Genomic DNA, 13,923 nt, shown 5'->3' on the forward strand with positions numbered 1-13,923 from the left:
AAATCCATAAAGAGGAATGACTTACAGAGCAGTACCACAGCTCAGCTGATCACAGCCTGTACACAAACTCTACTGGAGCTCACAATATAAATGGTTGGTTTTCTCGGTTTGTGTTCAACGTGACAGATGTTCAAGCTGAGTATGTTATGTAAAATTACAATTTAAGTTGAAATAAAGTTTGTATTCTTTTGTATTATAGGTATTTTATTATGGTATTAATATGAGATGAGTTGAGGGTAGCTGGGCAAAGAGATAGATATCTGGTAGAAATGTATTTTTGCCACTTCTGAAGTACAGTAACTTCCACTTACCTCAGTAGCATGCGATATATTAAAATAGAATTAATGGAGATGGTGAGTGATTGGACATCAATAAGGGATTAACAGTAGCAAGAGAAACAACAAAGAGAAGCAATATTCCCCTGCCAATGGATCAGTATCATGATCCTCATCCCTGCTGTAACCACATTGCCATCCACATAAACATCATCAGCATAATTACGGACATCACTATATGATCATCATGATTAACTCAACACTTGCTGTTTTCCACTTACCTTGGCGTATCCCAAAGAGAGAAATAGGTCCACATATCCTTTGATCTGATCTAAACAAAAATACTTTTCACAGATTCTATCTACATATCACCAGTTGGGTTTCTGAACCAAGTCCATCCCATCAGTAGAGGCTACGCAAAGTTAAACCCCGCCTGCTCACTGCCCCACTGTCTCGGTGGTTAGGGTGCCAGATCAATGGTGTGCAGTTTGATTTGAGTGACCCAGTTGTGGTGGAGGTCTGAGAAGGAAAGGAGGTTGTTTGCGTTAATGGCTTATTGGTGGATGGTGTGTTGCTGTGTGGAGAGTATTAGGATAACTAAGTGGCAGTTAATTAATGTAAAGATTGCAAAGATTAATGTGCCCCCCTTGTGGAAGTGGGAACGAGAAGACTGGCAGCAGAAAGGAATAGCCCATGCTTCACATGTATTTGACAAAGGAAAAAACTATATAAGGGATCAATTAACACAACTGCAAAGAGATTATGATAGAAAAAAGCCTTTTATTTCAACTAGAATATTGTATATGTGCGGTCACTCCATAAGTTTCCATTTGCCATTTACTTTCTGGCCAATTTATTATTGTTCATCTCACTCTCACACTATACCTGCAAGTGCGTACATGTTCCTGCATGCATCAGTGCACGTTTATTTATGTAAAAATGTGCATGTGCTGCCTATAAATAAGTAACAAGCAAGGGGTTGTGTTTGCATGTGTGAGCACTTCTTGCATGCCTCCATGAAACTAACGTTAAATCTACATTTGGGTAAATGACCTACAACCAGAGACTGCTGTGTTTGGTTTAGCCTCACAGCTGAGTGGAGAAAGACACCAGCAGATTTACTGCATATGTACACATCCACCCATGCACGCATGCAGATGTGTGCTTGCACACACACACACATACATACACATACATTGTTCCATCATTCACTGGTGCAGTTTATGGAGGAAGGCAGTAAGTGTGCAGGAAGCAGGAGGAAGAAAAAACAAGGAGGGTAAGAACATGAAAGATGGGGGAATAAGAGGAGAAAGAGGAAGATGTGACAAATAAAAGGTAAGAGTAAATATGAAGAGCAGTGTTTGGTCACTCCATTTTAAAAACATCTTAAAGCTGTTTCAAAACAGCTGAGACACGGAGGATAAGATCAGTTTTATGACTGAGAGATGGAGAGAGGGACAGCTAAATCTCTTGTTTGCACCCTGTACAGGTAAAAACCTGTTCTACCCTCTAGTCCAGTGGTCCCCAACCCCCGGGCCTCGGACCGGTACCGGTCCGCGAGTTGTTTGGTACCGGGCCGCGAGAGTTGACGCTCAGGTCTGAAATATATGGTTTTCAGGGTTTTTATCGATTTTCAGCGTTATTTTGTTATTGTTTTTATCGTTAACTCTGTTTTCCTGGGTCTTTTCACGTGTGTTATGAATAAATCTTTTTTTTCGGTACCGGTACTAGTTTTATTTTGTTGTATTTATCCGTGACACCTTAAAGGCTAGTCCGTGAAAATATTGTCGGGCATAAACCAGTCCGTGGCGCAAAAAAGGTTGGGGACCGCTTCTCTAGTCCAATAACCGGTCTCTTGGAGCCATCCAAATTGAAAAGCACAAGTGCATCTAATGCACATGGCTCTCTACTCTCATTTCCCTTCACAAATTCCATTCCTCCTTTTTAATGCTTTCATTTGTCTTTTGGCTTCTCTTTCCATCTGTCTCATTCTTTTCCATCTTTTTGTTATTCTTCGTCCTTCCTTTCTTCCCCATTATTTCAGCGGAAATTTGGCCACCATAATAATAGAATCTATTTGACTGCAATCACTCACCACTACCTCAGCTTTCCACTGTTCATTTTTACCAAGAAAGGTCAAGTACTCTTTAGGTAACTATGATCTGACCTGCAAACCCAATAGGCAGGATCCAGGTCAGTGTTCTCACACTGTGTGCACTCTTTCTTTCTCAGACACTGCAAAGGCAGTGGTAAACAAGATAAGAAGTGTCACTGTGTTTCCTTTTTCCACAGTTTCGTTCTTCCTGCTGGGACTACAAATCTAAAACCCTTCTGGTTCTTATGCATCATTTCTTTAGAAAAAACCCCAGACATTAAAACCCCAGAATAAGAGACATTTGCAATGTCTCTTATTCATTTTTGACATGACCTATTTGAACCTGTCTCTTGTGTTTACCACCAGCTGCAATCTTGTAAGCGGTTTAGAGCTACAAAATCCAAATTTTGGCAACACGAAGTATTGCTGATTCTGGCAAAGTAAGCAGCAGTCATAGTGATAACTAAAATTCATTTAAGATTATGTGTTTGATTTCTTTTTCTTTTAATAGCTATGATCATAGCAATCCCTCTGCACTATATTGGCACTATAGTTAATTATCTATTATAAAAACATTTTTAGTGGGTGCCAGTTCATTTACTTACTCAAGAGACACTTTTACATTAGATAGAAAAACTTATCTGCCTGAAATATCAGCCCAGTCTTGTATCCGAAGTGCATAAGGGGTCACTGAATACATTGGTATATATAAAACTAATGTGAATCATACACTGTGCCAAGCTGCAGTAACTTTTAGTATCTGTTCTAAGAAGAATATGATCTACTTCCAAGTTCTGATGGAAAATGGCTCAGCTTCATACGAACCAACCACACTGTGTCATTTAATTTGCTAGCCATGCATGCATTTATATACATAAAATATACTTTGGGGGGGTTCTTCCTCTTTCCAACTGACCTCCATGCAGGACCTTTAAGGATTTTTCATATCACGTAAACAGTAAACCTAGATGGTTGCTGTTCCTTGTTTCGTCCCTGCTTGTCCCTCTTCCTTCCTTCCTCTTTCGAACCACCTTTCTCTCTCTCCCATCCATCTTCACCTCGACTTTCATATATCTCTCTTCCTTTTTTCCCCCCAGTAGCATGGGCTAATTGTTACATCGTTCTAGCACTAAAGTTGCCCTGTGTAGGAAGCTTGGCTGATTGCCGCTGGGTCTAACGCAGCATGGGGGAAGGGGAATTGAACAAGCATTGGCCGTCAGAGCTGGTTAGCTTCACAGAGCTCCTGTCACAACTACACTCACAATGCAACCTGTTTACTACCCAGGCCCCCTGCAATTACCAGCTCCCCAGCAGGGGCCAAGCTAGTGCCTGGGGAGAACTAACACTATCAGCTGAAAGGGGGACTGAACAAGGAGGGAGGAGGGAGAGCCCCATTAGAGGCTGAGCCAGGGTTGTGGGTAAGCGACAAATTCTACAGGGACAAGCATGGTGCGAATATGTATGTGTGTGTGTCTGTAGATGTGTGTATTTGTGTGAGTGCACAGGTGAAATAATTTGGGAATTTGCACTGAAGGAGGTAGACATAATGCCCTGCAAACCAAGAAGGAAAAAAAAGAGCTGAACTAAGCAAAAGAAAGGCAGGTAATGGATGCGTTACATTATAGGGTCTTCTCTTAAGATCAGCCTCTTTCTATTAGTCTATAAACCCACCATCAAAATGATTAAATCAATGAAGAAAGACACTATTTATGCAGTAAGAAGCCATAACAAATGGATAAGGATTTTAAGATGCCAGGAAAGAATAAAAGTGGATAACAGTATTGATGTGTTGAGTATGTAGTTGCATTTCAATCAACCTGTCACCATGACCTGACCCTTGACTCACTGGGACAGTGGGGCAGTGAAACAGGCAGCAGCACGGGACCCCTACAACACAATGCTGCAGCTAAACAGTCAAAGTTGGGCAATGGGGGGGGGGGGGGGGTTAGAAAACAAAATTTATAAATATTTCTGAATTCATCAATAATATTTTTTTCTGAGTATTAGTAAGTAAATGATATCAACATTTTTTGTGAGGTAATGTTGCAGTGCTGTTAACCTTAACATTTAAGGAGGCACAACAAAGTGTTTCCAGAAGCTGATACTAACTTTGGCTGCATGAGATAATATTTCAAAAGCATTTTTTTTTCATAAAAATAGATGATGGAACATGGACCGAAGTCACATTTAAGTGGCCTTGGATCATGTTATCGTGCTCTTATCTCAACAAACATGTTAAGTGAATTTTATCAATTACTGTGGATGCATCCTGGCATTACATGGCCTTTCACAGTTGTTTTCTTTCTCCAGTTCCAGCATACATTTATTTTTATTTGACTGCAACAGATCTTAAAAATGTTGTACAGTGTTTCAGGTTAAACCACTTCAACATTGGAGTGTCACTCTCAAAAATGTCTGTTACCTGCTTAAGCCTTGAAGCAGAACTGAAGTAGACTTTGAGGCAGAATTTTGCACCTTTGCCTAGTACCTTTTTTCAAGATACAGTCTAATAAGTCCCATTGTAAAACTGAAGTCCGCAAGGACAGGTCAAAGAAGGTCTAAAAAGGAGAGGTCATCTCTGAATGATAAGCTGGTTGGCATTTGTGGCTGGCATTGGCAAGTTAGAGGATATTTAAAAAATATCAAGAAACTTTAAGGGCATCTTAGACTAAGCAGCCAATAATGTGATTTTGTAGATGTTACTTTTCCTCTCTTACCCTGTTTGAGTTCATGACATTTGTTAGTTGAGAAACATTGTGTTAGGGAGCCCGTACTGCCTGGACTAACTGTTATTAAACTCTTGATATGTGCCACAGACTTCACATTTCCCCAAGAGTATCTGACAAAAAACGCCTTTTCCCCTTCCTACCTTATTTACCTTTATTGGTGGAGTAATCTGTCCACTGTTGTCCGAATGTGTCCTCTATAACCCAAGCCTATGGCTAATATCTCAATGAAATAATGTGTTGCGCATTCTTATCTATAGTATCCCAATGCTACAGGTCTGTTTGATCTATCACCCCTCCCCCTAATCCGACTTCATCCACCCACCTATAATTCATCAGATACTCTTGGAAGCCATTCCCACCTGAAATCTCATCATCCATCCAATCAGTCTTTCATCTTTCCTCTTGCAATCTTTCCATCTCTCCCCATCTTGATCTTTTCTAACGGTGGGAATAGCTGTAGAGAAAGTCAGCTGTGGTCTTGAAGTGGAAGGAGCATTTTTTTTTCTTTTTCTCCCTGCCCACTTACACTGCACATCTACACGGATGGACTTGATGGCAGCCACCCCCACCCCGTTGTCAGCCTTGCAGTAGTAGCGACCTCCCTGCACCCTCTGGATGCCCTCAATGCGTAGTGTCTCATTGTAGATGGATGTTTCCTGGAACTTGTCTGACGCACTGCCTGCTGTCTTCGTCCACCGTACCTGAAGAGAGTGGGGGAAGGGTGGAGATGTTAAGAAGACGAAAGTGCTGTCGAAGGCAGTGAGTTATGTTAAAGGACAGAATCAGTCAAGTGTAACAGAAAGATGTTGAGAAGGCAACAGAGCAAAGTTCTTCAAAAATGCACTTCTTTAAAAACATGAAAAACTAAAATATAAACAAAAAAGCAGAAAAAGGCTCTGCTTTCTTATAAAGCAGAGACTTTTTCTTATAAAAACACCAATAAAATAATATCACGCAGTGGTGACACTAACAAACACTGGCAAAGCACAACAAGATAGTGTTCTTATCTGTTGATAGACAATTTGTAATGTTCACTAAATGCTAGAAACCCACTGAAGTAATAGTGCATTGCAAGTTTTAAGTGTGTACGACCCTCAGAAGGAAAAAAGACTGCATCACTGTCAGTAAATGAAGTTAATGTAAATATCTGTCTGGTAGGTCAAATACTCATTTATCAGCATGATTTGTTTTAAAACAGTGATCTGAAAGTCCTTTCTAATTTTCTGCGGCAATTATGTTATTCAAGGTTGGAGGTTTTTGTTTGTGTGTGTGGGGGGGGGGGGGGGGCATGCTGAAAGAGTAGTTGGATGAATATCCTACCTAATTAATCATTTAAAACAGTCTTTATTTAGAAGTGGAAGTGGCCTGCAGAAATGCCAAGTCTGTATAAAGACAACTCCTTAATTTACTGTGCGGGTCATTTAATTGTATATATAGCAAATTAACATTATACATAGTTTTCTTTCACTGAGATAAAATCTGCCTTCTCCATAGAGAGGACGTTAACAGCACTAAGCTGTGTACTCATGGTGTCTGTGATACTCAGACCATTAAGAGTTTTGACAAATTCTATATGGCTTTTCCACGCTTCAATTATCCTATCAAGCCATGGGGGCACCGCACGGCCGACAGCTACATGACACTTTCACTTGAATAATCAAACCCACAAACATTCGTGCACACATACAGATGCATAAAAGCCTGCAAACTCATCAGCACTGGAATGGCTTGCTCTTGCATATGTATCTGCATAACTATGTGTATACAGTCCATTAATCCCTATTAACCCTACTGTCTGTTATCAACCTCAGCAAGACTATCAACTATGTCCTGTTAAGGAGGTCAGAGAGGATAATAGGCAAAAGTCACTGATATAGAGTGACTGTCTGTATGTGTCCATGCAAACGTTTGCATGTGGAAGTGTGCATTATCGTTTTCATGCACTCTAGTCTGCTTGTGTTCCTGGATCTGTACATCATATCTGGTTACCAATTCACTCCCACATATATGTGTGTGTCTGTGTCTGTCTGTTGATTAGAAAACAGGTTATATGGATTAGCAGATTATCAGTGCCTGTGTAAATGCTCTCTGTCTGTTTATTCAGCTCTGTTTGTGGGAGGGATTTGGAGGAGACAGACTGCCATTGATCAACCGGCCAAGGTGAGCAATGAAGCGAACCCTGTCTGTCCACGGTTTAGTGGCTCTAGTTTGGATGAGGGCACGTGTTTGTGTGTGGGTGTCTTTTGTGGACCTTTTTGAGACACACAAAGGGAGAGAGTGAAAGTGAGCATGAAGTGTGCATTTGCGTATCATTTTATACGCAAGGATTAAAAGAGGAGTCAAAATCTCACAAATTGTGAACACTTTGTTTGCTGAAGTTTAGTAGAAGTAGCATTTTAGAATTATTCATAGGTTTTAAGTTCAGGACCATTAGGCTCAAGTTTACTAGAATCTTAATGACAAGATTATGTACTAAGAATTTAAACATAAGGAGAAACATACTACATCTCAGTTAAAGGCAGTTGTATGCTTGATGATGGGAAATTGTGCATGTAAAAATGAGGCTGAACATGAAATCGTGATAATGTATTGCACTCAAAATATTGAATAAAGTCTGTGGGGATGGATGCAACATTTGAGTTTTCCATAATATCCCTGCAAAGAATAATGTAAAATAAGGAGATCGCAGGGTAAAGAGAGACAAAATATGTAAGGAAGGAGTTTTACTTGGATAGAAATAGTAGGTATGTGTGAGAGAAAAATAAGGTCTGCATGTGTAAGTGAGATATCGGGGGGTTTTTTTTCCAGCCTGCGAGTGTGAGTAAGAAAAAGAATAAGAGGGAATGATATATGCTGTATTGCTGGCAGCTGTATGATGGGAAGAGAAAAAGTGCATCACACTGGGAGTTGCTCCACCAGGGTGGCAGATGAAGCAAAATAGAAGGAGGTGATACTGTGAATAAGGGAGATATTGTGCGCAATGCAGATGACAAACCAGGCGGCAGAAAAGCCTTTATCTGCCTGCGACACCAGCAGCTTAAAACTATCACCTGCACTCTCTTTCTCTGACCTCCTTCACCCTCCCTCTACACCCCTCTCTTTTCTTTTTCCTTCAATAGCCAGTGCCTTTTTTCCCCTACTACAGTCCTGACAGATTGGTCTGGATATCTCTCTTAGTCCCTCATCTTATCCCTGTCTGGTCACTTTGCTCGATACCTTTCTTTTATTTCTTTACAAAGTACAGGAAAGCCAAACACTCACTTGTCATCAGATTTTGTGTCTACATACACCTCCATTTACACACATGAAAGACACATATTTCCCCAGACTTACTCCCCCATGCACATGCTGGGAGATGAAGACACATTTGTTGAGTCAGAGACTTATAATATTAGCTCTTACATTCGGTTAGAAGTGTAATGTGAAGGGAAGTTTTGGTGTCCCATTGGATTGAGCCTGACATGAAAAGCGGCAGTTTTGTTCACTTTTTCTGTATTCAGGTGGTGATCTGTGTGCTGTCTAGGGCACAGATGTTTCAACAGGAGCATAGAAACAGCGCCAAGGAAAGAAGAACAACCTTTTCAGAATATTTCAGGTGAAGGTTTAGGGGCCACTTGGTGTTTGTAAGGAAGGTGGGCAGGTTGGCCATTAGGCCTTCTTTGAATGTGGTCATAGAATGCACTAAAATACTGGTCAGACGTAAATAAGCTAGTAAATTTTCCATTAGTGGCCAAGTGCAATGCGTTATTTGTCTATAGTATTTTCATCTTAGAGCATTTATTTCCAAACAGTGCATTACACTTTCCACACCATTCAAACCATTAAGACAGATAACTTATCCATTTAATCATATGATATGTCTAACATAATTTTGAGTTAATATTGTTTAGTGAAACACTCTTTTAACTTTGCCTTAAAGGTGAACTCTTGGTACCTACAGCAGCAGTCGTCTCCAGCCATGTGCATAATGCAGCAACAATGTTTTCGATAAGTTGTTTTGGAAAGTATCATGGACGCTTCGTATTTATTTGATTCAAATAAACAAACCTGGTTGTCAGTGTCAAACATATTGCGACCCAACTAGCAAGTTAACATTTTCTGAGCAGCTCAAAGCTTCACCAGCCACAGTAAATATGCTGTGATCCATACTACAGTTGGAAATTTGAACAATACCAGGTCCAAGTGGATTAGAAACACATACCTTGCTAAAACTACTGAAATCCAATACAAGGGCCCTGCTAAAAAGCAGTTTTTGAAGCTTATAATCCTCAGTACACTTAATATAGAGCATTTAATGTTCAACATCCTTCCAAAATGTCCAGACAGTTGAATAAATGGCTCTTTCTCACAGTGACAACAAAACTAAACATTATAAGCTTTGAGTAAAGGAGGGATTTATTATAGAGCTGTTGTATTGGATTTTAATGGATTTACTGTACCTATACTGGCAAAAGATACAGCCTGAAATCAGAAATTCTGGAAAAGGAAAAGAGAACGACAGCAGGCACTAATTATGCATGATGAATATGGATCTGAAACATTGATGGCATGCTTAGGAAGAAATGAGACAGATACAGGGAGAAGAGAAGAGAAGAGAACTGTCAAATTTCTCTATTTGTTTTCGACTGTGTGTCTCTATGTGTGTGGTTGCCTTATTACCTCCTTTCTTTCTCAGCCTGTCTCTGTTTAATTCTGTCCCTCTATGATTCTGGCATTTTCCCTTCACATTTTTACTTTACATGTCGACACGACACAAACATGTTCCTCCCTCTCTGCATCGTACCATAAGGTTCTCACTTCACTCCTCAAACTGACACATCAGAGAGAATCAGCAGGATCTAGCAGATATGGTCCAGTGCCTGTAAGACACCATTGCACTGTTGTTCAAACTGGAAACTGACAGAACAACACAACAATACATCAGAGGCCTTAATACTGACATTTAGCTAGAAAAAAGATTGTTGAGATGTTTCTACCATATTCCTATCTATGCTAACCTGCAACATTCAGCTCACAGGCCACAAATAATGAAAATAAAACACAAGCAAACAAAATTTCTTCACCAGATGGTGAATAAATTGGATGTTGTTCACAAATTGGACAGGTCACTCCTGTGGACATCTGCTGTGCTCCACACCTAAAGTCAATAACGTTTGCAGTTACTAATATAGTGTAATTTAACTACATTGCCTTCTTTGATTCAAATAAGTCAAATTGCACACTTAATAGAGAGATTTACCTTTAAAACAAGGACATGCACAACCACTCAGTAAAGCAAAGTGAAAATTAAATCCTTCCATGTTTGACATCACTGTAAGCAAAGCTTAGCTTGCAAGGCTTTCCCACCTCTATACAACTGCTTCCCGTGGCGCTACAGAAGTTGAATCCTTTATATTCCCTCTCAGTAACTCACAGAGAGCCTGCTAGGCTTGCCTTCCACAATTTTCCTAACTCTCTTCTTGACGTAGCACCAGCGGAGTTGACGATACAGTGCTTTATCCGTCCAACTGGCTCACTTACCGTGAATGGGCTTAAGATGGTAATCCTGTTATCGGGGAATACTACTTGGCACGGATGCAGACCCACACTCACACACAGGCACTAAGGCATACATGAATGCACGCACAAGCACGGAATATGCAACATCTGAGGAGAAGTGTGGGAAAGAAAGAGTGAAAATAAATAGAATATCAGTAAAATTATGATGAAAAAAGGCATAGTCCAGGTTGACAGCAGCAGCTTGAACTGATAAACACTGAAGTAATTATCTCAGCTCTGGTTTATGAACAATGGCTTTATTGAATAACTAAAAGTGACAAGGTGTGGATGACATGCAGCATAAGTCAAAACATCTACTGCATAGAAATATCTCTTTTAATTATCTGTCACAGCAGAGCAGAAGTGGATGGAGAGTTATTTGCAGGAGAATTGGAATACGTGGGTTTCTAAAAGAGTTAGCAGCAACGGCAAGTAATAAATATAAGTTAAAGAACAGAGTTTGCCTATGTGCATCCCAATCTGGTCTACTGCTTATTATTCCATTAACTCCTTTACTATGTGATGATGAGCTTAAGGCCTTTTTCTTTCCTTTTACCCCTGAATAGAATAAACATATTTGTTTAGAGTGGTTCCCAGTTTTCTCCGTGTATCACTCCATTAAAAAACACAAAAAAAATGACTCTGTTTGTATGGAACATCAGCCATGCCTCTGTGCACAGATCACAGAGAAAAAGTTCAATAAAACTGACTCATTGATATTGAACACATCATCCTTCTCTCTAACCTTGTCATACAATATGGATGCCTTTATCACTCTTTTTGCCTCTGTAATATGAAACTAAGGCTGTGATAACATTACAGGAATCAGAAGAATCATCAGCATTTACAAAAAAGTCATAATCTTGAAAATAATAAAAATAAATGCATGTGTTAACAAAGTCATTTACATTTGTCTGCATAGCATACAGATGTTAAAACACTTAACATCAACACTTTCTTAGTTTCAAAATGCGTGATTTATGAATATTCGGTTAATGTGCCTTCTTGAGGGCAAGTAAAAAGAAATGCACCATTTACATTTCTGGAAGCGTCTCAATAGTTTGCTCAACATTTGCTTGACCATCAGATGGTTTAAGTCAGAAGAAAGCAAACAGGGGCAGACCGCATCAGCAGATATACAGAGCTCTCTCCAAAGTGTCAACAGCCGTCAGCTGCAGTGTCAGCTGCTACCTAACACACTCTGCTCATGTTGGATGTGTTAGCTGTAATGAGTAATGGCTAATTATTACAAGCACGGCATAGGATGGAGAAATTTGAGCATAGCCATCTTTTTTTTTTTTGAGTATGTCCTGATCAGATGATGTCAGGCTGCTGAGAAATGAGAAACTGAAGAAGGCTTACACACAAGGGAAGAAAAAGAATCTTATGGATTACTTTGCCCTACGATATCAATTAAAGCACAGATCAACCAATAAAGTCAGAACATCCACGGTTTTGACCTGTGCTTAGACTGAAAAAGCTCTGCGGCTCTAGCTTTCAACAAAGCTATCTCAAATTTTTCCCCACAAAGAGCTCAAATCATTTAAAGTGGGAAACAAATGCAACACCTGTGCTGCGAACCAAGACCCGTATCCCACGCATGCAAACATCTTAATCAGGAAATCACTGGATGCATTCACAGCATTCATAATGATGTTCCAAATGCCACAGCAAACTGCTTCTGTTCTGAAAGTGCCTGAAAAAAACTAGAATAAAACAATCTTAAAATGTAATATTACTTTATATATACTTTATAAATAAAACATACATCATCAAACAAGCACACATACCTGTCTCTCACTGTCTAGTCTCTAGTCAATACAGACTTTGCTTTTTTCCTGTGGTTTCATTTTAGTTTGTAAGAACAGACGTTTAGACCTTAACTTTATTATTTTTAGTCTCAGAGAGGGTTTCATCTACAAAGCACAGTGTGTGTTACCACGGCAGCAGACACTCCAGAGACACTCAAACATACAGAAAAGCTATGGAAGAGACCAATACAGAGGTCTTCATCCAGGCACATCAGCAGCACAAGTATTTTGTTTTGAGATCTAATTTGATGCGGTGTTTGTGTTCTCACTCAATGTCTCAAGCAGTCAAGGACAGTGACCCTTGCACTCACAGAAAAGCTGTTTGGCTGAACAAGAGTGAAGTGATATGTAGACATGACACAAAAGCTACACTTTAAAGAGGCATCCCTATGTGACAGACTTGATTAGCCAAGTAGATATATCCTAATCTATTCAAACACATCTTCATGAAGCCAAAAGGCAATGTAACACACAAATGCCATAAATGTATAAGAAGCAAGGAAAAAGTAGAAAATTACAATGTATGTACAATAGCACAGTGAAAAAGAGAAATTCTAGGCATTGATTTAAAAACAAAAAGTTGGAGAAGGCCTTGGGTTGTTGAATTCACTTGTTTGTTGTTTAGTTTCTAATCAAAGAAGTCTGAATAGCTCATAACAGCAGATCTAAAAGTAAGCTTGGCCTCAAAGCATCCGCTCGTCTATAAACTAACAGTAGTGCTTCAAAATTGCTTCTTTAACAAACAATAAGTCATTCCAATATAAGCCGATGAAACTGGACAGTTTCACACTGTTCTTTATTTAGTAATAATACGACATAAACATGGAAGCATGTTTTGCAAATTCCTTTTAAAAAAGGGAGTTTTCTCATTCCAACATCCAAAAGCAAGCAAGACAAACCTGCCAAAAAGATGGAAATAAAAGGCATGAGAGCCTTGAAGATTGCTAAACTGGATTCATTAGATTAGTTAGTTTTAATAAATCAATAAACTTTTAATAATAGTTTACGGTGCTGGAGTGTCTTTAGGACAAGATATAACTATTCTTTATTGGCCCAGCCAAAGGTCAATTTTAAATGCTTAAAAAAGTTTGTGAACACAATTGAAAGCATGTTCACAAACAACTTGAGTGGAACTACCATGAAAAATAACAGTTTAAAAAAAAAAGTCTAATTGTACTTGTTTAAAATAAATGAAGCATACATTTCATTCAGTTGATGTAAACGCTTCTAAATACTTAAGCCTGTAGTCAGCATAACAACAGAATTACCTTCCAAAATACAAAATGGATCACAACCAATGCCTTTTTATGGAGCATGTGAAATACAAGATCTGAAGCAGATGTTCTGCCTCATCTTGTGATTTATTGTCATCTGCTGTTGAGTTTGGAATACACTCGAGTAGTCCCATCTACAAGCGTAAACATAATAAGCACAATTTCCCACCTCATCGTCATGCCTCGATTCTCCTTCTCCTT

At 39.3% G+C, this 13,923-nt stretch overlaps 1 protein-coding gene across 2 annotated transcripts in view; it reads right to left on the reverse strand.

Annotated features, from left to right (window-relative positions):
• The window catches only part of LOC102304999 (MAM domain-containing glycosylphosphatidylinositol anchor protein 1), a 201,407-nt gene that overhangs the window by 122,515 nt on the left and 64,969 nt on the right, over positions 1-13,923 (reverse strand). For both annotated transcript variants that reach the window (XM_005934576.3, XM_014337546.2), the window contains exon 4: positions 5,626-5,800. In XM_005934576.3, coding sequence (XP_005934638.1) covers positions 5,626-5,800 — 175 coding nt within the window. The remainder of the gene's footprint in view (positions 1-5,625; positions 5,801-13,923) is intronic.

Source organism: Haplochromis burtoni, unplaced genomic scaffold, assembly GCF_018398535.1.
Source record: "Haplochromis burtoni strain Fernald_Lab_line unplaced genomic scaffold, NCSU_Asbu1 Contig_187, whole genome shotgun sequence".
Taxonomy (NCBI): domain Eukaryota; kingdom Metazoa; phylum Chordata; class Actinopteri; order Cichliformes; family Cichlidae; genus Haplochromis; species Haplochromis burtoni.